The 27434-nt window shown below is 39.6% G+C and overlaps 1 protein-coding gene across 2 annotated transcripts; it reads left to right on the top strand.

The window, feature by feature from the left end:
• Nucleotides 1-1588: 1588 nt before the first annotated feature.
• On the top strand, nucleotides 1589-17585 carry slc18a1 (solute carrier family 18 member A1). 2 transcript variants are annotated; one of them, XM_012959124.3, is made up of 16 exons: nucleotides 1589-1769; nucleotides 3930-4031; nucleotides 6975-7114; nucleotides 7792-8101; nucleotides 9107-9165; nucleotides 9416-9499; nucleotides 10251-10343; nucleotides 10448-10537; nucleotides 11541-11584; nucleotides 11677-11737; nucleotides 12582-12677; nucleotides 13409-13487; nucleotides 13579-13630; nucleotides 14379-14562; nucleotides 15940-16073; nucleotides 16569-17585. In XM_012959124.3, the coding sequence occupies exons 3-16, from the start codon at nucleotides 6997-6999 to the stop codon at nucleotides 16647-16649; spliced, it is 1485 nt and encodes a 494-aa protein (XP_012814578.1). In that variant the 5' UTR covers nucleotides 1589-1769; nucleotides 3930-4031; nucleotides 6975-6996; the 3' UTR covers nucleotides 16650-17585.
• Nucleotides 17586-27434: the final 9849 nt, after the last annotated feature.

The raw sequence follows: 27434 nt of genomic DNA, 5'->3' as shown, positions 1-27434 counted from the left end.
AGGAAATCAAATGGTCATGGTCAGGAATTGATAGATTCCTGGAGAAATACACCTCTTGAGCTTTACCTAGAGCTGGGGATCGGCACCAAGGCAGGCAGTGATATCTCTGGGTGTTGTGTACACTACTGCCGTGTTAGTGTGGGTAAGCCTGGGTTGACAGGGCCATTGGGCCCACTGGACTTTTTCCTAGTGTCTCACCGGCCCAGTCTGACCCTGGTTAACCCTTCCTCCAACAGTAACGGGGGCCCACCTTGAGTGAGAAGAGTCTTATGTGACACATGACCTACCAGGCGTTGCTGGGGGTTGAGGCCAATATAACCAGGCCTGCAAATTTCCATGGTTTGTGCTGTTACTGGGCAAAGACCCATGTATCAGTTTAGAGTTTGCCTATGTGTCTTATGGGTTAACTGGGAGACCACTCCCTTGGCACTCTGATATAGCTTAGCAGGGGGATGGGTTTTCCCCTTTGGCCGCATCTGCTGACCCAGGTGGAAGTCTACTGAGCCTGGGATCAACAGGGCCCCAGTAAAGCGAGTACCCTAGAGGCTGCCTCCAGCTCTAGTGAAGTTGGGGAAAAGGAATCCCCTGTTTGCAAGCAGTTGAGACTGAATTCGAGTGAGCAGTGGCTGAAACAGCTGTTCCAGCTTTAGGCTTATGCCACACGAGGCGTAGGGCGGATATTTTCGGCAAGCATAAAAGCGCTTGCTGAAAATTCCGCCCTACACCTCCTACATGTGCCTGCACCCGAATGAATGAGATACGCTCGGGTGCAGGCACATGTAGCCGATATACGCATGCAAACGCGAGACTTTGCATTAACTCATGGGTATATCCCACAGGTTTCCAAAGCAGGGCTACTACTGTTTGCATGTTAATGCTATTTCATTTTCACTTCATTATATAAAGTTGATATTTGCTGCAAACTGTGTGTGATTATTTCCTAGTGGAAATCCCCTTGAGGAGTGCTCCTCAGTGGGGAAATCCCAGTCCCAGTACATTTTACCTGCAAAGGGAACCCAGATCTTCTGTTCTAAAGCCTATATACAGCCCAGAATAAGTGAGTGGGCCAAGAAAGGGTTACATACATGTTACAAATTATCCATTATCTGTAAATCCCTTATCCATGAATTACGGGAAGGCAATCTCCTGTAGACTCCATTATAATCAAATAAATCAAATTTTTAAAAATGATTTCCTTTTCATTTGTAATAATAAAACAGTACCTTGTACTTGATCCCAACTAAGATCTAATTAATCCTTATTGGAGGCAGAACAGCCCTATTGGGTTTAATTAATGTTGATAATTTTAGTAGACTTATTGTATGGAGATCCAAATTACAGAAAGATCCCTTATCCAGAAAATGGCATGTCCCCTCATTCTGGATAACAGGTCCCATGCCTATATTAGAATTGTTTTATCCTATTTAAATGATTGCCTCCTATTCACCACAAACACATACCCCAATAACCCAACACCACTGTTTTACATCACTTGGGCTTATTCCTTCTAATTGTAAAAAATTTGAAAAATCTATGAGAAATGTAAAACTGCTTGCAGAGTCATCAGGAAATCCAGTCTGCCTGGTTCTCTGTAACTTGCCTTACTGGTGGGAAAGAAGGTGGATTGTACTTTCTAACTACCTGTACTATAAGTTCAGTAAGACTTTTGGTTTAAAATCAGATCTATGTGGCTTTAGATGGCATGCTAACTGGGGTACCATACGGACAAATGCAGTATTGCTATAGAACTGGATCAATTCAAACAGGAGGTAAGCCATTTCTACTACTATGTAAGGCCCATAGATTGCTTCTTATTCTCCCTGTCTAAAGTGAGTGTAAATGAGGAGGGAATAAGTGTGTATGGAACAGAGAAAGAATTTGCAAGTGAATGTCACACAGGAATAATAGTATACTTCAGATCATACCCATATATGTATATAGATTTACAGGTATGGGACCTGTTATCCACAATGCTGGGGACCGGGGGATTTCGGGAGAAGGGATCTTTCCGTAATTTGGATAAACCCAATAGGATTGTTCTGCCTCCAATAAGGATTAATTATATCTTAGTTGGGATCAAGTACAGGTACTGTTTTATTATTACAGAGAAAAGGGAATCATTTAACCATTAAATAAACCCAATAGGGCTGTTCTGCCCCCAATAAGGGGTAATTATATCTTAGTTGGGATCAAGTACAGGTACTGTTTTATTATTACAGAGAAAAGGGAATCATTTAACCATTAAATAAACCCAATAGGGCTGTTCTGCCCCCAATAAGGGGTAATTATATCTTAGTTGGGATCAAGTACAGGTACTGTTTTATTATTACAGAGAAAAGGGAATCATTTAACCATTAAATAAACCCAATAGGGCTGTTCTGCCCCCAATAAGGGGTAATTATATCTTAGTTGGGATCAAGCACAAGGTTCTGTTTTATTATTACAGAGAAAAGGGAAATCAGTTATTTGTTTATAATGGAGTCTATGGGAGATGGCCTTTCCGAAATTTGGAACTTTCTGGATAACGGGTTTCCGGATAAGGGATCCCATACCTGTACTTCTTAAATGTACTTATATATAAGTTGGCCAGTGCATGGCACAATCCAGATGGGGAGGACGAGCTACAAACACCTGCTGGTCTTATAGCTTTTGCTGAGCCACTCACTTTAAGAAATACTGTACCCCCAGAATGAATACTTAACCAACAGATTTTATATCGTATTAAGTGGCCTATTTAAGAATCTCACCAAACTGAAATATATGTATCAGTAAATATTGCCCTTTTTCCCTTGAGCCGCCATTTAGTGATGGCTGTGAGCTCCCTCAGAGATCAGCTGACAGGAAATAATGCAGCTCTAACTGTAACAGGAAGTAGTGTGGGAGCAAAAGGCAGAACTCTGTCCATTAATTGGCTGATGGGGCCTAGCATGTACTGCATGTGTGCACTGTTAATCATAAGATACCTGGAGCAGGCCCTTTGTTCTTAAAATAGCAATTTTCTATTTAGGTTTACCCCCTGGCATAAATTATTATTTTTATGAAAATGGGTTATTTTTATTTAGTTATGAGCTTGTTTATGCAATATACAGTATTTTTATACAGATCTACATTGTTTGGGGGTATAGTTTTCTTTTAATGCAATGTGCTCTCTACACCTAACATCCACAGTTACATCCACCAGTGTTAGACTGGGGTGTCCAGGGCCCACTGGGCTGCAACCTTAAGGGTCCATCACCCTTACCCCTACTCCACCCAACACCCCATTGCATTTTTCCACCTCATTGGGAACCTCTGCCTGTGGGGAGGGAGGAAGGGAAAAAGGAACCATGTGGCTTTCTTTTGCTCTATGAACCTTGCCCCACTCTAGTGACTTAGCACTTATATCTCCAGCCATTTACAGCAGCCCTCAGGCATTTACTCATTTATCCATTTTAGCATAAAATACAAAATATTATTCCATTTTATTCTCAAAAGACTGTTTCACTATGACAGCAATACGAGAAGGCGCAACTGCTACAACAAAATGAACTTTTCCCTTGAAATGGAAAGTATTATTTATGTATTAGGTGGAACAGCCGGGCACCCATATACATTAGTAGTGGCCCAGGAGCTGTCATTGGTTTGTGACTTGGGCAGGACAAGGACCCACTATGCCTACAATATGTTTCGTACAGCCCTGAATTACATTAAAACATATATTTTGAAGCACAAAAACACCATAGAATACCCCAGTTTCCCTGTCGGCAGCTTTAGCCTTAAGGCGCCCAAACCCAGTTCTACAAGCAAATTAAACAGCCCCTTGCACTGATTGGGAAAGGTCAGTTTGACTGGTTCTTTCAGTATTTCTACATTATTAACATTATTCAAACCACTTTGAGGGTAATTTGAGGGGAAGACACATGTTGCGCTTTATGAATACTCTGTTCCAGTGATACAGACACCTGACAGGGTTACATGATGAAATCCATTTGGCTGCACATCTCATACTAACTGGATCGGGACACAGAAATTCACCAACATTAGTACAGGAGGTAAGGCTTTAATATATCCCTGTCTAATATTTGATTTAAGAAAGTATGAAAGACAAATGAGCCTTTTTAGGGAAGAACTTCGCAGAAAAAGAACTAAGAGTTATGTCACATAGAACTTAATAAAGACTTTATGTGATTATGACTACAGTATGTATGTATGTATATATTCAGTGTGTATAACATAATATTGCAGAAATAAGAGTAAGGTTTCTAACCAAAAATATAACAAATGTTAATGAAACTATAATATATATAATATTCAGGAAAGTCCAGATTTGTTTGGGTGATGAGCAGTGGTTTTGGCTCCAAATCCTGCTACTTTAGGAATTGTTGTACAGGTATAGGACCCATTATCCAGAATGCTTGGGACCAAGGGTATTCCGGATAAGGGGTCTTTCCGTAATTTGGATTTCAATACCTTAAGTCTACTAAAAAATCAATAAAACATTAATTAAACCCAATAGGATTGTTTTGCATCCAATAAGGATTCATTATATCTTAGTTGGGATCAAGTAAAAGCTACTGTTTTATTTCTACGTAGAAAAAGGAAATCAGTTTTAAAATTTTGAATTATTTGATTAAAATGGAGTCTATGGGAGACGGGCTTTCCGTAATTCGGAGCTTTCTGGATAATGGGTTTCCGGATAAGGGGTCCGATACCTGTATATGGATCTTTGGATTTTATTATAGAGGTTGAGAAATGTAAAAATTAGAGAGTGCAGAAGTCTCCCAAAGCTGCTGTCTCATTGATATTGCTATATAATCCCTGGGAACTCACAAGAGGCAGAAGACAGGAAGCCAAGGACTGTGGTCTTGTATATTACCTTCCCTACTTCTATTGAGAGAACTACCTTGCCTAAAAAAACACAGATCCAAGGCTCCTTAGAATTGAAAATAGATAAATTAAAAAGGAGAAGAAGAAATAAGGTAGATCAATGTTACTGAATTAAAACAGCCACCCCCTATAATTGTATCCTACTGGTTGGTATTAAAATTTAGAGATTACTTTTATAAAATAAGATTATGCTAAAATCAACCTTGACATCCTGTCTTCTCCCTATAGTGACCTCCCACCTTTTACAGAAGCCCTTATGTATCCATTCATTCGTTCATTTTAGGATAATTTTAGGTAGAACTACTACTATAGAGACATTAGGGTAGAGACATTGGGCCCGATTCACTAAAGTGAGAGTAAAACGTGCGCTATTTATAGCGTGCGTTAAAATTTTTATCGCGTCTTAATTTTCGCGACTTTTCGCACGATTCACTATAAGCATACCTGCGCTATTTTACGCACGGTATGTCATGCGATATTTTTGTCGTGATAAATTGCGTGGCGGTATTTTTCGCATGCACGCTATTTATCGCATGCGCTAATGGTCGCGACATTACGCACGTGACAATCGGCAGCATAAAACTGGCGACATTTTGCCCTGGGAGAGCACAGAGTGCTAGAGAGGTGCTGTATAAATGTTTATTTGCAAACCCCCCCCCCAAAAACCAATAAAAATATAAGTAAGAAAAAAAAAGAAGTGCTAGAGTTATCACACTCGGCAGAAAATACGCTACGTACTAATTTTGAAAGATCCCTGAAACGGCAAAAATGTTGTGCGGGCAAAAAAATTGTTGCCCGCGACTATTATTTTTTGAAGCCTGTGTCACTATTTGGATGTGCGGGGAATTTTCGCGTGGCGAATTTTTTTATGCGTTTTGCCACTGGTGGATTGTTTTGCGAAACGCATGAAAAAATTTGCTGCGGAAAAATTTGCCTTTAGGCACCCAAACTCAGTTCTACAAACAAATTAAACAGCCCCTTGCAGTGATTGGGAAAGGTCAGTTTCACAGGTTCTACCAGTCTTTCTATTACATACATTATTTAAACTGCAGTGGGAGTGATTTGAGCAATAGTGTGCTTTATGAATACTAAATGGAGCATATATATGAATGTGTGCCTGTGGGTATAAAATACTATTTCAAAAATAGCAGTAAGGTTTATGACCCAAAATATACAAATATTAATGTAACTGTAATATACATAATGTTTAGGAAACTCCAGATAAATGTTTGTGCACAATGGTTTTGGGCTCCAAATCCTGCTACTTTAGAAATCGTATTTGTATACTTTTTCCTGTATGAGATATAATACAAACTTATGATAGGGTTTATTTACACCTGACAAAACATACATACAGTTTGAGGGAAGAAAGAAAGAAAGGTAAACAAAAGGAAAGGAAGGAAGGAAGGAAGGATGGAAGGATGGATGGAAGGAAGTAAGGAAGGAAGGAAGGAAGGAAGGAAGGAAGGAAGGAAGGATGGAAGGAAGGAAGGAAGGAAAGAAGGAAGGAAGGATGGAAGGAAGGAAGGATGCATGGAAGGAAGGAAGGAAGGAAGGAAAGAAGGAAGGAATTGTTCTCCATTCCAATATTCAGTCCCTGTCCCACAACACACATTATGGTCAATGTAACCAGATGCCATGAAAAAATGTTGAAATTCTTGATAACTATGAAAAAAATGCACTGGAACTGGAAATCTTTCTTTGAAACATAAGTGTTATCAAAATGATCAAAAGTTAGAAAAGCAGGAAACATTTTTCTACTTTTTCTACTATCCATTTAATGGATAGTTCACTTTACCCCGACGGATTGTGCCGAATCCCGAACTGAATCCTAAATCGAATCTGAATCGGGTCGGTTAAAAATCGCCGGGACCGTTGATTCGGTCCAAAACCGAATCCTTCAAAAAAAAGCCTGGATTTGGCTCGAATCCGGAACCGAATCCGGCATTTGGTGCATCCCTAGTTAAAATAACCTTAGTGTCGATGTAGACAATAGTATTCTAATACAGTCTGCAATTAGTCCTCATTTTCCTCATTTGTATTTTTTAATATCTTATTTAAATGCCTGGGTTCTTTGTGCTAAGAATTGTTTATGTTTACATGTTTAGGCGTAATCGGTTCCATAACACAATGGCAAGATGTTCCCCATGTTGTCAGTGGTTGAAGAAAACATGGGAGTCCCGGGCTCCGATCCTGTTGGTGGTTGCAGTGGTTATGTTTGTGGATTGCATTCTGTTCACTATTATTGGTATGTTTCCATGTATTGTAGGCCTATGTATGGCTTGTATACTGTAACTCTGCATAAAATGCAATTTAATAGAGTTTAAGTTGCACCTAAATGTTACTAAACAGCTGCACCTTCATTACATGGCACAAACCTTGTGGTGCCTACATTAGTAAAGAAACCTTTACGTTCTTAATAATTACATTGGCAAAGAAAATATTAGGCCGTTACTGCTAGGACTTTCAGTACAACAGAATCAATCTATGGCTTTTCTATTACCATCTATGGATTGTAGCTGAATCAGGCCCCAGTACAAATACCTGTCATACATGCAAGTGTGGGCCCCACCAGCTAGGGGTATTGTTTGTATTGCTATGACAACATATTTCTCTGGCCATTGGCTGACCTGAAACGGTAAAAGCATACACCTGGATATCAATCCAACCATACAATCCAATATTATCCAGCTGATCAACCCCATGACTTGTTGGTTATTTAAAATGTCAGAAAAGAGAAAATGAAGAATGAGAAGGCACCTCAAAAGAAGTAGGAAATGTGATGAACAAGGGCCATTATATAACATGACAATCTAGAGACAGTAAGATAGATGATGAGGATATACAGGAGATAATTAGATTCAATGGTAGAATGAAATCATAATCATATGAATAATCACAGACTAACATGTGTATTTCTTGCAGCTCCAATCGCCCCAGCTTTACTTTATCACATTGAGTATGGGAGAGGAAACAGAACATTTAAGAACTCCTCCGGTCAGTATCCTGTCTCCAACTATGATTCCATTTTTAATCTTTCACACCTTGAAGACTCAAGAAAAGGACCTTACCATGACCAGATCATTAATATTACTGAAAGTCCTGGAGATAAAAAGAACTGCTATGAGGGGAAGGACTTTTTAAACGAAGAGAATGTGCGAGTGGGTCTTCTCCTTGCAATTAAAGCCTTTCTTCAGCTTCTGTTTAACCCCATTGTGGGTAAACTCGTTACCAGGTAAAGCCAACAAATTAGATTTGAAAATATATATTCTAGCTGAATTTTGGAGAGCTTGTATAAATCATAACTTTTATACTAAAAGCATTCTATCAGCCTACACCACATTTCATTTTCTTTTTGGTTGGGTCTTCTATCTAGGACAACCCGACTTCCTTTGCTCCCTAAGCAGTTGAGTCTGTATTTTTGGGCTACACCACATTTAATTTCTTTTTGGTTGAGTCTTCTATCTAGACAAAGCAGTTGAGTCTGTATTTTTGGGCTACTCCACATTTTCATTTTCCTTTGGTTGAGTCTTCTATCTAGACAACCCAACGTCCTTTGCTAGACAAAGCAGTTGAGTCTGTATTTTTGGGGGTACACCACATTTTCATTTTCCTTTGCTTGGGTCTTCTATCTAGACAACCCTGATGTCCTTTGCCCCCTAAGCAGTTGAGTCTGTATTTTTGGGCTACACCACATTTAATTTCTTTTTGGTTGAGTCTTCTATCTAGACAAAGCAGTTGAGTCTGTATTTTTGGGCTACTCCACATTTTCATTTTCCTTTGGTTGAGTCTTCTATCTAGACAACCCAACGTCCTTTGCTAGACAAAGCAGTTGAGTCTGTATTTTTGGGCTACACCACATTTAATTTTCTTTTTGGTTGGGTCTTCTATCTGTGTTCCTTTGCTCCCTAAGCAGTTGACTCTGTATTTTTGGGCTACACCACATTTTCATTTTCCTTTGGTTGAGTCTTCTATCTAGACAACCCGACTTCCTTCCTTTGCTCCCTAAGCAGTTTGGGTTGGGTCTTCATTGTAGTCAGTTGAGTTTGTATTATTGGGCTTCTGTAGCCCCTTGTTTTACAGCTCTTTTAAGAAATGAAGTACTAGGCCAAAATATCAGGTTCTGTGGATGGATCTTCTTCATTATTTAGAAATGAGTTTTTCTGTTTTTGACATAAGTTAAAAAAAGAAACACATTTAAGTTACTTCCTTCATATACTTTTACTCTTTTCCCCCCCAGGATTGGATATGATGCCCCAATGTTTTTTGGCTTCGTAATTGTGGTCGTCTCCACTCTTTGTAAGTATCTTCTCATCTCCACCTGTGTCCCACATGGTGGGAATTAATTCAAACACTCATATACAAAGTCTAAATGAGAAAGCTCTTCTTCTTAAATGAATTTAAGTAATAACAGTATTTAAACGTGTATTTTTTTATTATTATAGCATCGCATCGGCTGACCTATAACCCGTGCAGCATTGGCGGTTATGAGTTTTTGGGCAGTAATGCCATGAATTTTCTTACACTGACGCATCTTTGTATTTTGCAGTGTTTGCCTTTGCCAACTCATATGCCCTTCTTTGTGTGGCCAGGGGGTTCCAGGGAATTGGATCATCCTTCACCATGGTGCCGGGTAAAATATCTTGAACCTCTTACTACAGTTTTAAACAAAAGTAGGGATGAGTGAACTTTTTTTTATATATACCTTATTATCTAGTGATTCCTACTGTAGGAGACATTTTTGAAGTGCGTTATAATATATTAGGAGCTTTTCCACAGCAGATAATCAATGTAAAAATCAAGCATGGGACTTTAGTCTTAGGAAAGACAACTTTTTGTTTTTGTTTGTGAGGCTCACTTACAAACCTGGTGAGGCATGATAAGGCTTAAGTTTCTACTTCTCAATGGAGAAAACACAATGACACAACACAATTGCACTGAAAGATTTCTAAAACTTCTTTCCTTATAGAGCTACTATAATCTGGAAAGGGAAATACATATAATAGAAAATCAGTTGTAATCAAACGGAAAAGCATCACTCCAACTAAATTAGAAAATACAAGATACCCCAAATGGTGATGAAACAAGCGGTGGTGGTGAAGCCTATAGTGCTGTGTAAAGTAAAACTATGTAGGAAAATAATGTTACAAACACCTGTAGAGCTACCTGTAACTTTATAAGTAGTATGTACTATGAGAAGCATGGCTAGAATAAAAATAATGATAAACATATTAGACTGCAGTCATTCAAAGGTGTCCAAGCAATAAAACAAACACTGACTAGCATCAAAAATAAACAAAGAAATTATGGACACAAACACGTTTTTTCCAACAATCTGACACATTTTTGTTTCTTTGTTTAATTGTATATATCTGTCCCCTCAGCTCTGGGCACGCTGGCACAAGTGTTTCCGGATGATGTCGAAAGAGGAAAAGCCATGGGTTTAGCCATGAGTGGTGTTGCCATTGGGGTGCTCGGTAAGTTTAAGCTCTCAGGTCTGAGGGTCCAGCTGTAATTTTCAAAAAAAGCTAATCAATACCAAGAAGATACTCACTCTCTTATCCACTGTCTGTCTCCACAGCTGGACCTCCCTTTGGGTCTGCCATGTATGAATTTGTTGGAAAATCTTCTCCATTTCTGGTTATAGCTGCATTAGCTCTTCTTGATGGAGGTAAGAAAATACTTCAGTTCTTACAGGGAAGCTAACCAACATAGCACTATTTGCTCCTTTGGCTAATTGGGCAAGAATCAATTTAGCTGTTTTGCTTTCATGTTCTTTCAAAGCAACCGATTAATGTCCATAGGAATCAAGTGAATGTGCCAGCACAGGAGATGTTATCGTTTTTTCAGGAGTGAAATATCACCGTAGTGAGCCCAAGGGTTGTCTGCACTTCTATCATATTTAACTCCAGATACTACAGTTCAGCAAGGACCAAAAGCTTCTTTTTTTGAGTTACCTTGCTTATTAAATAAATTTACTTGGTTATGTAGTTGCAGCAGGTATTTACTAGATGAATGCAAGGAGATCCTTATGCAGCATGTATTATAAGGATAAATATATCAGACAGTATTTGATATTATATTATACATATCAGCAGCATATCATCCAGTTTTACTAATGGTTCTTCTAGCAGGGCCCTAGCCTTGACTCTCTATCTAGATTTGTTTTTCTCACCACCAGAGATTTTCTAGATAAGGTGTTTCACCATATCAATGAATTCTTTCTCAACATTGGATCATTAACCTGAAATCTGGTCATCCTCATTTTCTATGTGGGCATATATATATATATACACTTATGCATATATACTGTATATACAGTATATATATACATTTTTATGATTGGGTACGATGAAATGCCCCTAGACTACTGCATACTTATCTAATTTATCAATAACCTAGAAGCCTAACAGAATTAAATCTTTGCACCAAAAGATGTATAGGGAGTAGTGATGAGCGAATCTGTGCCATTTTGCTTCGCCAAAAAATTTGCGAATCTTCTAAAAAATTCTCTAAACGGCAAAAATGTTGTGCTTTTTGTCGCGGGCGACTAATCTCCCCGTGTGCCAGAGCCCTAAATCTTTAGTGCATTTATCACTAGAGATTATCTTCCAGCAAACAGTGTGACTGAGTATTATAACTATAATAACATTACCCTTTCTCTTTATTCCTAGCACTCCAGTGTTGTGTACTTAAGCCTACAAAGTTTTCCCCATTGGTAAGAATCTGCATTGATGTGTATATGCTATTAGTGAGTTACAAAAGTTTATAGGAACGTGGAGATTTATAATTCTCTTTCTTTTCGCCTAGAGTGTACCTGAAACACCCTACAGGGTTCTCCTCACGGATCCATACATTGTGGTGGCTGCAGGTGAGAACAAGTTTCTCCAGCAAAGATTTGTGTTTGACAAGATGAAGATAGCATTGACTTACTGTGGAGTATAATGTTATATGAGCCTATATGAAAAATGAGAGAGACATTTGAGGCTTAGATACATGAACAAGAAAAAAGTCATGAATTAGAACAATGATCCCCAACCAGTGGCTCGGGGGCAACATGTTGCTCCCCAACCCCTTGGATGTTGCTCTCAGTGCCCCCAAACCAGGGAGTTATTTTTGAATTCCTGACTTGGGGGCAAGTTTTGGTTGAATAAAACCAAGATTTACTACCAAATAAAGCCCCCTGTACACTGATAGTGTGCATAGAGGCCCCTAATAGCCAATCACAGCCCTTATTTGGCTCCTCCATGAACTTTTATGGTGCTTGTGTTGCTCTCCAAGTCTTTTTACATTTGACTGTGGCTCACGAGTAAGAAAGGTTGGGGCCCCTGAATTAGAGGGATCCAGGTCTTGATAATATGAATGTAGTTATTAATATCTTAAGAGCACTTCCTTGAAGCTCCAGTTTTATTGATTGAATTCCATTCTGGCCTTCTACTATTTATAGTCCCATTGTCAGTTGTCTTAGAATATTGCTGTATAATAAAAGTTATTTATTTATGTGCTCATGTGCATTGCTATCACCATTTTGAAACCAACAAAAGATAGAAAAGGCACAGCTGACAATTTTAAGGCTGGGAAGCTGAGCTCTAGGACTTCTTTGCCACCCTAGAGGGAGGGAGAGCAGTATAGATCAAAGCCAATGAAATGATTGTGCATATTTGTATCCATTGAGTAAGTCTGAGTAACGACCCCTGTTGTTCTTTCTTCCCTAGTGGGTCTCTGTATTTGTAATTTTTCCTTTGGCATAATGGAACCAACTATACCAATAAGAATGATGGAAACCATGTGCTCCCCTCCCTATCAGCTTGGTAAGTTTTGGTCTGTTACATGTAGTAATGCAAGATGGATCATTATGGCATGTGAATATGCTTAAATAAAGAGTTGGTATATGCAGAGCTATCCAGCCACTCCCAGCACCTTACAGGAGTCTAAACCATGGGATAAACCAGCTTAAATTCCTCCTCAAATTCAAAATTTACAGTTTGAGCTCTGAAGGGATGATTTCTTAGTTACTGTTAACTCTTTAGAAGTGGTACCAACACGTAACATTCAAATTGAACAATTTATATCCCATGTTGTGATGATTTGTTGGACACAACAAGTTTTGGTTGAATAAAAACAAGATTTCCTACCAAATAAAGCCCCTGTAAGCTGATAGTGTGCATAGAGGCCCCTAATAGCCAATCACAGCCCTTATTTGGCTCCTCCATGAACTTTTATGGTGCTTGTGTTGCTCTCCAAGTCTTTTTACATTTGACTGTGGCTCACGAGTAAGAAAGGTTGGGGACCCCTGGTTTAGAGCTTACTACATAAAAACTCACCCACGTTCTATTCATTCCTATGGGATTTTTATCAATAGGGTGTAAAAGTTCACCCATTGATAAATGCGCTTCTTAAAACCCCATAGGAATGAATAGAACGTGGGTGGGTTTTTATGTATTAAGCTGTAAACTCACATTTTGAGAAATCTGCTCCTAAATGTTGTTCTTTGCTAAGGCAAGCAATATTTGCAATCACTTTGTTTGTATATCTTTAACAGGACTGGCTTTTCTTCCCTGTATGCTTGCATATTTCATTTGCCTCAATCTTTTCGCGGGGTTTGCTCATAAAATCGGGAGGTGAGTAATTTTAGTCTGTTATAAGAGCTGCCCTTCTGTGAGTTATTATCCATTTATCCAATGAGTGACCTGGTTTCCTTCCTTACTCCAGGTGGCTATGCATTATGATTGGAATGATGGCTCTAGGAATCAGTGTCCTGTGTGTAAGTACCATTCCCTGCTTATTAGGTGTATTATAATTGGCAATATAAATGAAATTCAGAGCTCCTTCACGGCCTTTACACACAGGCATTTTTGTGCATCTGGCGTAGTTTGGAGTGCACCAAAGCACAACGTATTTATCTTCATTAATACAGTTAAATAGAGAAATGTATATTGAACCTACAATAAAAAGGTATATAAATGCACAATTGCCCTCACCAATAAACATTATTAACAACAATTTAATAACTTTAGCGTTCATCTGCCTTCAATTTACTAGTCAGAAATAATATAACGAAAGAAGAAGATATATCGTTATTATTATTAGGTTCAGGGCTCTTGGTCACTGTACATGTAAATATCTGTATACAGCCGTAATTAGTTACACACAAATGGGCACCATTAAAGTCTATTCCAAATAATACAGGTCTGGTACCTGTTGGGATCAAGTATAAGGTACTGTTTGATTATTACAGAGACAAAGAAAATTAGTTAACAAAATGAAATTATTTGATTAAAATGGAGCCTTACCATAATTCTGAGCTTTCTGGAAAATGGGTTTATGGATAAAAGACTCTTACCTGTAAATCAAGTATAAAGCAGTCGCCGTATATGCCAATATAAAATCCAGCTAACCTTGTGGCATCCCATTACAATTACATCCCGGAACACATCATATGGATACAGAGATAACTGTAAGGTATATTCTGTTTTTTTATGTTAATTGCATTATCCATTTTTTTCTCGTAGTTGCCTTTAGCAAGAAATATTTTTGGACTGATTGCACCTCAAGCTGGAGTGGGAATTGGCTTTGGATTATTTGAGACATCAATGTTTCCGATGATGGCCCACCTGGTCGATATACGGCACACTTCAAACTATGGGGCCATCTATGCCATCTCCGATATTGCTCTGTGTATTGGTTATGCGCTGGGTATGTAACTATTTAGAAGTTCAGTTAGGTGTTATAATTAAAAAAAAAAAAAAAACTTTTGTTGCTGGTGCTGCACTGTTACTGGGGATCATGTAGATCAGGGTTCCCCAACCACTGGGCCACGGACCAATGGCAGGCCATGTGCTGTGTTTCCCTGGGCCGCCTCTGATCCTGGCTGTGGTTTCACGACACGTGGTGGATTCTGCCAGTCCGGAGACTTTACAGCTAACAATCCACCAAACCTGAGACTGTTCTTAGAAATGTAGAAAAGGAATCACTACTTAGGCCAGTAGCCACATATCTTTCATCTAGAAGCCCCTGTAGCCCATGGGGCCCCTTAGAAATTATATACGATCAGCCTACACATAGCAATGCAGCTATATATCTAATTAATTGTGTTTTATTATGCGCTTGAAATGCGTGTCATCCACCCCGCCGGTCCTTGGAAAAATTGTCTTGTTTGAAACCGGTCCTTGGTGCAAAAAAGCTGGGGACTGCTGATGTAGATGACATGTTAGCTCCACAGTGAAGGGCTTTGACCTGTCCAATATGGCAAAATAGAGAAGCAGTGAAATGTACTGTAGGATGCTTGCCAGCATAATTTTATTACATATCCCCGAATTTTAAATGCACTTACTAAACTAAATAAAGTGGTTATTTTGAGAAAGAACAGGGGTGGGCCAGCTGAAACAGAATCCGCCACCCGGTGCTGTATCGTGGGCGAAAAAATGCAGCTTTTGCTCAAAATTATACTTTGCTCAGTGCACTTTTGGTCGTAAATCCTTATGCGTTCTAATATTGGTACTGACATCAGTGTTGGAACCAACAAACATCCACTGTCTAGTAAGATGCAATAGCCTGTATAGAACCCAAACATTTCATATCTTAGGGCTGCGTTCCGGCTTATTATATTCGGAATTTATTGTTTAAAAACATTTATACAGGTGTGGGATCTGTTATTCAGAAAGCTCTGAATTACGAAAAGACCATCTTATGTAGACTCCATATTGATCAAATAATTGGAATTTTTAAAAATGATTTCCTTTTTCTCAGTAATAATAATAATAATAAAACAGTACCTTGTACTTGATCCCAACTAAAGTATAATTAATCCTTATTGGAGGCAAAACAATCCTATTGGGTTTAATTCATGTTTAAATGATTTTTTAGTACGGAGATCCAAATTACGGAAAGTCCCCTTATCCAGAAAACCACAGGTCCTGAGCATTCTGGATAACAGGTCCCATACCTATAAAACTTTGCTATTATATTAAGCATGTAAAAGAAATACAATAATGTTATATGATCAAAATGTTAATTATGGTGGTGTCAGGGCTCTTTATCTGGGGTTTTAATTTTTGTTTTCTGATGCCTTAGGCCCATCATGTGGAGGCGCCATTGCCAAGGCCATTGGATTCACCTGGTTAATGGTGATATTAGGTATAATAAACCTTGTTTATGCCCCTCTCTTCATTCTACTGCGCAACCCACCAGGCAAGGAGGAGACAATGGTGAGACAACTCTGTTTCTTTACACCCCTTGTCATTTCACATGCTTTTGATTGTGTGTGTTGCGAAAAATGCTGGCTTGCCTTTTATAAGTCATAGTTGGTAGAACTTGCATTGAGTCACTTAGATTGTAAACTGCTTGCAAATTAAGGCTTCAAAACTAACAGAGGGGAATGTTTCATTGGCTGCAGATGCAGAAGACGTCGGTGATATATATTTTTCAAGGGCAGTTCTTCCTTCAGGTGACCTGTCTCCATCTGGAGGTCTCTGAACAGGGGCAAATGGCAGCAGATCCAAAATAATCTATTTTGCTGTACTGTTTATCTGCAGGGAAACTGACCATCACTTTCAGCATGAAGACAAAATAAGCTGCATTATACATTGATTTTATGTTTTAATTATACCATGGCCATTTACAAAGGCTGTTTTGTTCTTATGTAGCACATTACTCTATACACTCTTCCTCTGCTCTAAGTTACAGAATATTGTGTTTTTCAGCCTGTACTCAGCCAAGAGGAGACGCAAGAGCAGGAAGAATCAAAACCTCTTCCCACCAAAGTGGCTGATAGTCACGAGTGACAAGGAGATTGCCCGTGGCTCCAGGAATAACAAGAACAAAGTCTTCTGGCCTTAGTCAGATTAAAGCAAAATGATAGGATCACAGCTTGTCAGTTTTTTTGTACCACTGACAACAGGTTAAAATGGACACCTATTAGGGGAATTTACTAAATACTGCACTGGCACATTCAGGGCCCTCACTGTTTCTGCTGTGCCTGTGTATATGCAATCTGCCTGCTGAGAAGGAGGAATGGACGTACTTTCCCCAGTTTGATGAGAAACAGAACAGGGGATATGAATTGTCTTACAAGGGATACATGTTTAATAAGCTAATTGGAAAATAAAGGTTTGGTAATAAATTCAGAAGTAATTCAGCAGGAATTCACAGAGATTCATTCTGGGATATGTGTGTAAGAGTTTCAGAGACTTCCTTCCTCTATGCTGTGATTCTGATAGAAAACAAATAGAATATGCATTGTTCTTAGAATTATTTTTAAAAATTTGATTTATTTGCTTAAAATGGAATCTATGGGAGACGGCCTTGCCATAATTCAGCACTTTCTCCATAATGGGTTTCTGGATAATGGATCCCATACCTGCATATATATATTTAGACATCATATTTTTTTCCGGCATTTGAGAACATTGCAGGAAAAAACTAGCATTCATAAGTCGTTTTTTTAATTATGAATTTTCCAAACTAAAATTTCAAGATTCATCAATAGAACAAAAAATCTGGAACATTTGAAAGAAAATATCCTGGTGAAGTCAATGGAAAAAAAATCATGAAAAGAAAATAGAATATTTATTGTTCTGGTCTGATACAGGAACATATGCAACCCCTCATGTCTTCCTCAATATTCTTGTATAAGGTAAACAGTTTATATGTATTTATGCTGCTTTCCAGATGCCTCCGGTCACGGAAATTTGAAATTAAGTTTTTTTACAAATATGAAATTTCCGAGTTTGAGGTTTTTTTTTTAATAATCTTATCATGATCAATTTTTTTCAGGAAAACTGAAAATTGATAAACTGACCTTGTAGTGTGTCTTTAGTGGCCAAGGGACCTGGGGGCAATACAAACGTTTGCAAGGTCCTGTTATCTATATATCATAGGACAGTGCAATGTCTGGCCCTTCAGCCGTTAAAACAAAGCTCCATTATTTGGTGCTGGGAGCCACAGGTTAGGTAATAGTCCAACCCCACTGTATCTTGCCCTTCTTCAGTCTACCTACCTACCTACAGCAGTTCTTCTCTGCAGTTGTTACTGAATTACACAAAGCTGTATCTTTCTCTGAATGTAGCTCTGCCTGGGTTTTGTATTATTGCAATCAGAGAAGGCTTTTAGTGAGTGGCACATAGATGTCCCCATGAATACTGCTTAGCTTGCATGTCACATAGACATGGAAGATAGAGAGCACTTGGGGGCACAACTTGCATTGGAGCCATAATAATGCTTGCCTATGGAAGTATAGGGCTTCCTCATGTGCTGTACATCTTGCATCTGATTTTCACTTGCAGTGAGAAGCTTACACAACAAATCCCATGGGTACAGGTGCTTCGTGGATGGATCCTAAGGGTCACAATATTGCTGCTTGATAGCTCCATCGCTTGCACCCATGGGTAAGTGTAAGTGCGGATGATGACCTTCATTGAATGGCTCTAAGCCAGAGGTACCCAGACTTTGTCACTCTGTGATCTACTCTTGCCAATTGGCCTCCATCATGAGATCTACTTTAATAAAAATAGTTGATGTTTAATACCTAAATACACATAGCAATATATATTAAATGCAGTTTTGCAAAACTTACGCAAAAATTTGCAAAAACAAAGTTGTGGTTTCGTCAAATCAGGCACTGTTGTGTCAAAAACAGACACGTTTGACAAAAAAAAGTCACGCGGCAAACACGTTTTTAGCAGATTTTTAGCCATTTTGCGAATTTTCCTGCTTCTCGCATTTTTTAGCAAAACGGAACGGAGATTCGCTCATCACTAGAGATAATATGCACTTTAAATTGATAATTGTCATCATTTGCCATCATTTCTAATTGATGTCTGCATGACCTGACCCTTACCTGTGCTCCCCCTGCCCGACCGCTCCTGCCCCGACGCGTTAAATTACGCGCGTTCGGGGGAGGACGTCGGGGGAGGGGCCCTTCGAGGGGGGCCCCTGAAAGGGGGTGGGGAGGAGGGAATTAGGGGACACAGCCGGCGGGGGCACCTGCAGGGCCCCTGGGGTGGAAGCCCCGGTGGGCCCTTCACCCCCCAGTCCGACCCTGCCAGAATATCTAGGGCAAAAATATATCTTCCTAGATCCCTCAATTAACTTTCAAGCTTGGATCTTAGATGTATCTAAAGGTGAAAATAGTCACTTTCTCCCTAAATCTCACACTAATTAGCTTCATGCTGAGCCCCCTATCATAACTGCCACCCAAGAGAGCTGGCCCTTTAGTTTGAGATCTTCTGCCTTCGCTTTAGTAGGCTCTCTACAAATACCTTTTGTAACTTTCCAAAAGTCTGTTTAGCTGTAGCTCCAGTTATAGATTTTATGGACTTTGTCACATTTTCTGGATGTTTTGCTTTTCTAGTAAGCAGAGCTGGGAGCATTCTCTGGGTGGAATAGTTCTCTTACAGCCTTGGGTCTCTGATATAATGCTGATAAAGTCACAAAAATGGCAAAGAGCCCCAACCCTGAGGTGCTGGAATAACCACATTCTTTAGTGCAGGAGTAATTACAGGAGTCATTGCAGCAATAGGCCATAATGGTTGCAGGATTTACACTCGTTTTTTTGCCCTCTGCACCTAAGCCATTCACTCTTTCATTTTAGGATAGATTAATGGGACATTTACTAAGATTAATTTTTTTTTATGATTCATGTTGTCTTATTTTTGTGTAAAAAATATTTTTTTTGCAATTTATTATGCATCAAAACCAACATAAACACGAATACAAAACGTCACCATCTAAACGTTGTGGAGGCGAGGCATGTAGAAGCCAATGGGAGTTGTCCTAGGCAAATTGTAACAATCTTTATTTAATTTGTGCTTTTTAGAGGTTTTTTGTTATAGTTTTGTTTGAGAGTCCATGAAGATTTGCAGGAAAACGTAAATACTGCAAAAAATGTATGGTTTTCGTGTTCTCTTAATTTTCGTTCCATATTTTAATTAGCTTGTGCTTTTTTAATTTGGATCTTTTAATACATGACTGGACATTTGTGGTTTTCAATTTGAATGTTGATAAATGTGCCTCTGAAGGGGGCATTTACTAACGTTCGATTTTCTTTCAAGATTTTTTTTGAGCTAAAACTTAAATTTTCATGTAAAAAATGGCAATTTTTTCACAATTTATGATGTCACGAAACCGCAACAAATCGGAAAATAAAAAAACACCTGTCAAGATCATGTAAAAGTCAATGGCAGGTGTCCCTTTTTACAACTGGAAGATCTTTCTTTGCTTTGTGGTTTGAGGTTTTCGGGGGTTTGCTGACCCTGGTATTTGTGCAACAATACGAAAAAAAGTTATGGTTTTCGCATCTTTTTTCATTCGTGCTTTTTCAATTTGGATCTTTTCATAAATGACTGATGTTTGTGGAAATTAGCTTAGTCGTGGTTTCGAAAAACTCTAAAAGCACGAAAATTTGAATGTTAATAAATGCACCCCCCCCCCCCCAAAGTGTTTGTTTTGTTTTATTGGTACATTCCTTTGGAATCTGCTGCTAACAAGTGAGATAGTAAGACATCTTGTTCTTCTAAGTCTCACTATGGGCATTTGAAAAAAAATAATGGACGGACCTGATTGAAGCCTTTGGGACAGAAAGCTGTACCCTTGTCCTCTTGGAAAGAAAGTTATTCCTTATGTATTAGATGCAACAGTATGATCTGCTACAATACTAAAGGGAATCATTTATATAACGCTTTTCTCCCATGGGATTCAAACAGCTATACAGCAAGCAAGGCAGCCATTATATGTGCACTATGTATTACTGGGACACCAGGAGATCAAGTGACTTGTCCAGGGTCACAGGGAATCAAACCAGGGTCTCAAGCATAAGATCCCTCACCTCTATGGTCCAAGGTCAAGCAAGTCAAAGTTTGGTTTCTGCGTCATCTACTTGTTCCCATGAACAAAAAAACTGCCTGTGCCTGAGGCAAATCTCTGAGAAGTAGGGACACACTATGGGGCAGATTTATCAAAATGTGAGTTTAATAAATAAAAACTCTCCCACATTCTATTTATTCCTATGGCATTTTTAGGAGTGTATTTATCAATAGGTGAAAGTTAGAATGAATAGAACGTGGGAGAGTTTTTATGTATTAAGCGCTAAACTCACATTTTGATAAATCTGCCCCTATGCCTGAATATGCATATTATCATAGTTTTGCAGTGCCTTCCCCTATAAAAACCCAACAGGTTACTTACCAACTAAGAGTAACATTTACAAACTGGAGAATCCTAAGGGATTCCCAGCAATTCAACTCTCTCAACAAAACATTTCATTGACAATCAAAAATTTGAATGAATAGACACATTTTTCAAAGCAGATTGACGTGTGATTTTATCAGAATGTGTTTGAGCAGTGGAATGTCTTTCTGCTTGGGGGGTAATAAAGCCCAGTAAAAGCACTGAACTCTAACGCTCCTCAGGATCATTCATCCCTGCTATAACAACTAGATATATTTGTTACCATAAAAATTACAAAGCAGTATTTACATGGCCATGGATTACAAACTGAAATGTTTAACAAAGGAAAATCTGGGGATGACTTTCCGGAAACCTGTTTTCCAGACAGTTCCAAAATATGGGAAGGCCATCTCCCATAGACTCCATTATAAGCCAATCTTAGCCCTTATTTGGCACCCCCATAATTTTTTATGCTGCTTGTGTTGCTCTCCAAGGCTTTTTATATTTGACTGTGGCTCACGAGTAAGAAAGGTTGGGGATCCCTGATGTTGCCCATCGCAAACAATTACCAGTAACATTTGAGTAACATCTCTTCATTCATCTATTCATCTTAGTAAACACGCCCCCAAGTACTCCATGTTTAGCAGGAACCTGCGGCACTAGTGCCAATGCCTTCACCCCTCACCTTCCATCCCGCACATACCTCTTGTGGGCTTGGGGACAGTGTCGGACTGAGATGGCAGGGGCCCACTGGAAAACTCTGGACCATGGGCCCACTCTCAAAACTTTAATTCCTCCTATCCTCCCCCAAACTTTATTATCCTAGTCTCTTTTTCCTACATACTATATCCTATCCTTCCATCTATCAAGCTTCCTTGTTCCCATACAGAAATAGGGAATGACCATGAAATAAGCTAAATAGTTAGAAGCAAGAGGTCCCACTGACTCCTGGGCCCACTGGGAGTTTTCCTGGTATCCTGGTTGGACAGTCCAACATTGCTTGGGGCAGCATTGCTGGTACAAAAAGAGAAATCTCCTCTTCAAGTTGCCTCTAATATAGTGGTGCTTGAGGCAAAGTTCTATAGCTTCAAAGATTATCGAATAGATCAGGGGGCTCAAACTCAATTTACCTGGGGGCCGCAGGAGGCAAAGTCAGGATGAGGCTGGGCCGCATAAGGGATTTCACAAAAAATTGGCTTTCAAGGGATGATGCAAGGCACGGCGGGCGGGAGCTGTTGATTGCGGAAATGACGTTATGCCATCATAACAGTTATTATGGGAAGATGTTCTGTGTGCACAATTAGCTCCTTAGCAGCTAATTGTGCACACAGAACGTCTTCCCATAATAACTGTTATGATGGCATAACGTCATTTCCGCAATCAGCAGCTCCCGCCCGCCGTGCCTTGCATTATCCCTTGAATCGCAATAAAATCGCGATCCATTCATTGTTTTTGAGAAGGCGTTGGTGCGGGCCACAAAATATTGTACCGAGGGCCGCAAATGGCCCGCGGGCCGCGAGTTTGAGACCCCTGGAATAGATGCTTTATTTTACTGAGAACACATTTGATATCAGTATAATATATAAGGTTTTATGCCAACTGCTTAAGGATGTGAATGCTGCATTGTGCCCATATTGATTCCTGCACTTCTGCCAAACAAGGCTTGGGCGGAAGGTGATTATAGGAATAATGTGGCGATGGGCATCATGCAGGTACATCTCCTATTTAATCCACTAATACTGGGGCAGACAGGAGGGTTTTTGACATGGTAGAATTATACACTAGAAAAGACTGTATATAGATGGAATAATGAAAAACTCATTCAGGAAACCAAACTCAAGAGGTTAAAATGCCTGGGGGAATTCAATGGACAAGCAGCCCACATTTATTATGCGTATACAGGCAAAACCTGTTTGTTTGCTTCACTTTTTTCCCCAGTATGCAATGAAGACAGACAACCAGGGTCGGACTGGGCCGCCGGGACACTGGGAAAAATCCCGGTGGCCCCGACCCGACCCTTGCTGCGCTCCCTCTGCCCGACCGTTCCTCCCCTGATGCATTAAATTTACGCGTGGTCAGGGGAGGACACCGGTTGTGAGCCGCTACGGGGGGGTTAGGGGGGCCCCTGCGAGGGTGGGTGGTTAGGGGACGTGGCCAGCAAGAGCACCTGCAGGGCCTCAGGGGCGGGAGTTCTGGTGGGCCCTGCACCCCCCAGTCTGACCCTGCAGACAACAATTCCATCCAGTTGCACCAGGAGCCTTGGGCTTGCAAGACCCAGCGTCTGATCATGTGACTAACACATCACTAACCCCAAAAACGAATAATGTTTATTATTATGTGATTATATCTGCATTATAGAAAATAAAGTTCAAACCAGTGCACTCAACTCTTCTTTATAAAATATAGTTGAAGGTGATATCGGAAAGGTCAATGGAGAGTTGTGTGCAATGTCACATGTATTGGCGAGTGAATCTGTCCCGTTTTGCTTCACCAGAAAATTTGCAAGTGTTTGAGAAAATGCGCAAAGCTGCGGAAAATTTGTGAAATGGCGAAAATGATGTGCGTCAAAAAAATTTTTCACGTTATTTTGACGGTGGGCGACAATATTTTTTTTGACGCACACAATTTTTTTACGCACTTTGAATTTTTGCATCTGTTTCACGAAAAAACCTGCCAAAGGCGAAACCCCAAAGTTTGGCGCGAATCCATGCCTGCAGAAAAGATTTACTCATCACTAGTCACATGTATTTATTAAAAGGAATCTGGAATGGGAAGGACATTAAATATTCTATGTCTCTGTGATTTGATTTAGTAATTTGGGTGTTGGAAGAGTTAACTATCCTTTCAATTGTATTTGGATGTACAGGTATAGGACCCATTATCCAGAATGCTCGGGACCAAGGGCATTCCGGATAAGGGATCTTTCCGTAATTTGGATCTCCATACCTTAAGTCTACTAAAAAATTAATAAAACATTAATTAAACCCAATAGGATTGTTTTGCATCCAATAAGGATTATTTATATCTTAGTTGGGATCGATTACAGGTACTGTTTTATTATTACAGATAAAAGGGAATCATTTAACCATTAAATAAACCCAATAGGATTGTTCTGCCCCCAATAAGGGGTAATTATACCTTAGTTGGTATCAAGTACAGGTACTGTTTTATTATTACAGAGAAAAGGGAATCATTTAACCATTAAATAAACCCAATAGGGCTGTTCTGCCCCCAATAAGGGGTAATTATATCTTAGTTGGGATCAATTCCAAGGTACTGTTTTATTATTACAGAGAAAAGGGAATCATTTAACCATTAAATAAACCCAATAGGGCTGTTCTGCCCCAATAAGGGGTAATTATATCTTAGTTGGGATCAATTCCAAGGTACCGTTTTATTTCTACATAGAAAAAGGAAATCAGTTTTACAATTCTGAACTATTAGATTATAATGGAGTCTATGGGAGACAGGCTTTCCGTAATTCTGAGCTTTCTGGATAATAGGTTTCCGGATAAGGGGTCCGATACCTGTATAAGGTACTTTCTCCTAATACAGGACTTGAAGAGCCCCACACAACACAGAAACCCCTAGGGGCTGATTTACGAATCCGAATCCCGAATGGGAAAAAATCGGATTGGAAACGAACATTTTGCGACTTTTTCGTATTTTTGCGATTTTTTCCGTCACCTTCGCGACTTTTTTGTAGCCGTTACGACTTGCGCGAATTGTTGCGACTTTTTCATAGCCATTACAAATTTCGTGAATTGTCGCGACTTTTTCATAGCCATTATGATTTTCGTAAATTGTCGCGACTTTTTCATAGCCATTACGACTTTCGTAAATTTTCGCGACTTTTGCATAGCCATTACGACTTTTGCGAATTGCCGCGGCTTTTTCGTATTGAGCGCTCGAAAAATTCGCCACAATTCGCGAAAAAGTCGCAAAATACCGATCATTACGAAAAAAACGCATTCGGACGTTTTTCGGACGTTCGTGGATTAGTAAATGTGCCCCCTAATATACCTATCACTAGGGATGCACCGAACCCGTTTTTTTTTGTTCGGCCGAACCCCCAAATCCACCCCGATGGATTCGGCCGGATACCGAACTGAATCCTAATTAGCAGATGCTAATATGCTGTGCACGTGGTGAAATTTTTTTTCCCCCTAACATTTAACCCTTCCAAATGCTAGTTAGATTTATACTAATTGGGATTCGGTTCGGCCAGGACCATGGATTCGGCCAAAACCGAACCCTGCCAAAAAAGCCCGAATCCTGGATTTGGTGCATCCCTACCTATCACTGTAACCTTTTTCTTCAAAAAGTAGGAATAAATACCATTTTTATATGCTGAAATCCAGCTGCAAAACAGTTCTTCTCTTTCAGCATCATTTGAAATCCTGGCAGGGGAGGAGGGACTAAAACACTGATGTTACAAAGTGTAACACTTTCTCCACAGTTTAGAGACAGCATGCAGGAACTACATCATTCACAATACTAATTCACAACACTGTGCTGTTGTTTTCCTTATTGACATCACATGCCCAGGGAAAACTCACCGAAAAACTCACAAATCTTTCAAAAGATTCGAGAAATGGCAGAAAATTTGTGAAACGGTGAAAAATGTTTTGTGTCAAAAAAAAATTCAGTGCATGTCATTTTTTTTGATGCGTGTCAAAAACAATATTTTGTCGCGCAACTAATTTTCCGCAGGAAATTCGACGGGAATCCATGCCCGGCAAATCACTAGTACAGATATTGCTATTGGATGGTTACATATGATTTTGAAGTCTTCTATATCCAAAGAATGACCAGAAAGACACCCCCATACCAGCTTTTTGAGAACATTTGAAAATGTTGGTCTGTTTGGATCAATCAAAGAATGAAATCTGGTCATTAAACGTTTGTCTGAAGATAACAATAGATTCAATTCTTGGAGGCCTATTTATCAGCATTCTCATTTTCGTGGTTTTAGAGGTTTTGGGAACCATTAAAAAACAATTTTCTCTAAAACCACGAATGCCAAGTAATTTCTTAAAACAGCCTTTTAGAAAAAGCACAAACAAAAAAAACTGCGGGGAAAAAAATGTTCTTTTGTGTTAAAAAAAAATACAAATAAAAAATGAAAAAAAAGAACCTTAGTAAACGCCCCCCTGGGTTTTACGTGCCAGCAGGGCTCCACAACTGAATTTTGTTATGACAGTTTTACCTCCAAAATGTTTCCCTTTATGCCAGCAATTTATATTTCTGTTTATCAAACGGTCAAGATAACGAGGCAGTTTTTCTTTTCCAGACATTGTCTCCCTGTAGTGTAATTACCCATAGCCCCCAGCTGGAATGGCAGGATAATGAAGCCTCACTTCCATAAGGACTGGTATTTACCTGGTTTAACTGGCCTGCTCAGAAGATCCCCAGATGCAAGACATGACAGATCAAAGCTCACCTGGCTGCCCCTCAGCCCATTTCAGGTCCAGTCAGAGTTGAGTAAATTATGGTAAATCTTGATCCTTTTTTATTTATGATTACAGTTCTTTCATTTACACTGGGCCGGCAGGTGGTTTGTTTCTTAGCAAAGCACTGGGAGGGAGATAAGTCACTGTATCAGTCTTGCAATGATATATTCTGCTCCCATTAATCTACTGGAGGAATGTGAAGGACTAATGCATTGATCCCCAACCAGTAACTCAGGGGCAACATGTTGCTCCCCAACCCCTTGAATGTTGCTCTCAGTGCCCCCAAACCAGGTAGTTATTTTTGAATCCATGACTTGGGGGCAAGTTTTGGTTGAATAAAAACAAGGTTTACTACCAAATAAAGCCCCTGTAAGCTGATAGGGTGCATAGAGGCCCCTAATAGCCAATCTTAGCCCTTACCTGGTGTGTGGCGCTTACCTGATGGCACGGGACAAACCTGAATCACTCTGCAGTGGTATTGGGAGAGACTGGGTACCTGATACTTATTAGCGCAGTGCCTCAACCTAGTGGGATCCGGGAGTGCACCTAAGGGTGGCCCCACTAGGAACAATGATAATGCACACACAGTACGCAATAAACGGAATAACATTTTATCCAAAATAAAGGGAAAGCTAATACATGTAACACTTCTAACAATGGCAATAAGGGCCTTACTAACTAGCTCTGCCAGCGCAAGCTGTCTCACTAACTGTTAGTTCTTTAGATCAGTCCAAAGAGAACAGTCTATATACTGTAAATCTTCGAGCGCTCCTTTATTACTGTCACTTACTGTTATACTCCAGAACTCTCTGTGGATACTTTACACAGAGTCCAGCACATACAGACCTGTAGTGCAACTATTAGCCCCTTTAGCTACTCAGATGGGATCTCCCTGCAGGTGTTTGTTCCTCCAGTAAGGAGGAAGGATCTCTGTCTCTCCAGGTACAGCAT

This window comes from Xenopus tropicalis, chromosome 3 (assembly GCF_000004195.4).
Source record: "Xenopus tropicalis strain Nigerian chromosome 3, UCB_Xtro_10.0, whole genome shotgun sequence".
NCBI classification, from domain to species: Eukaryota; Metazoa; Chordata; class Amphibia; order Anura; family Pipidae; genus Xenopus; species Xenopus tropicalis.
Note: the sequence above shows the minus strand (reverse complement) of the source record. Positions and strands in the feature narration are given on the sequence as shown.

Bases quoted from the DNA above. Each gene is read 5' to 3' on its own strand.
- slc18a1 (XM_012959124.3), top strand. From the start codon at position 6,997: ATGGCAAGATGTTCCCCATGTTGTCAGTGGTTGAAGAAAACATGGGAG. The intron at 7,115-7,791 runs GTATGTTTCCAT...TATTTCTTGCAG, and splicing joins CATTCTGTTCACTATTATTG to CTCCAATCGCCCCAGCTTTA. The intron at 10,538-11,540 runs GTAAGAAAATAC...CTTTATTCCTAG, and splicing joins ATTAGCTCTTCTTGATGGAG to CACTCCAGTGTTGTGTACTT.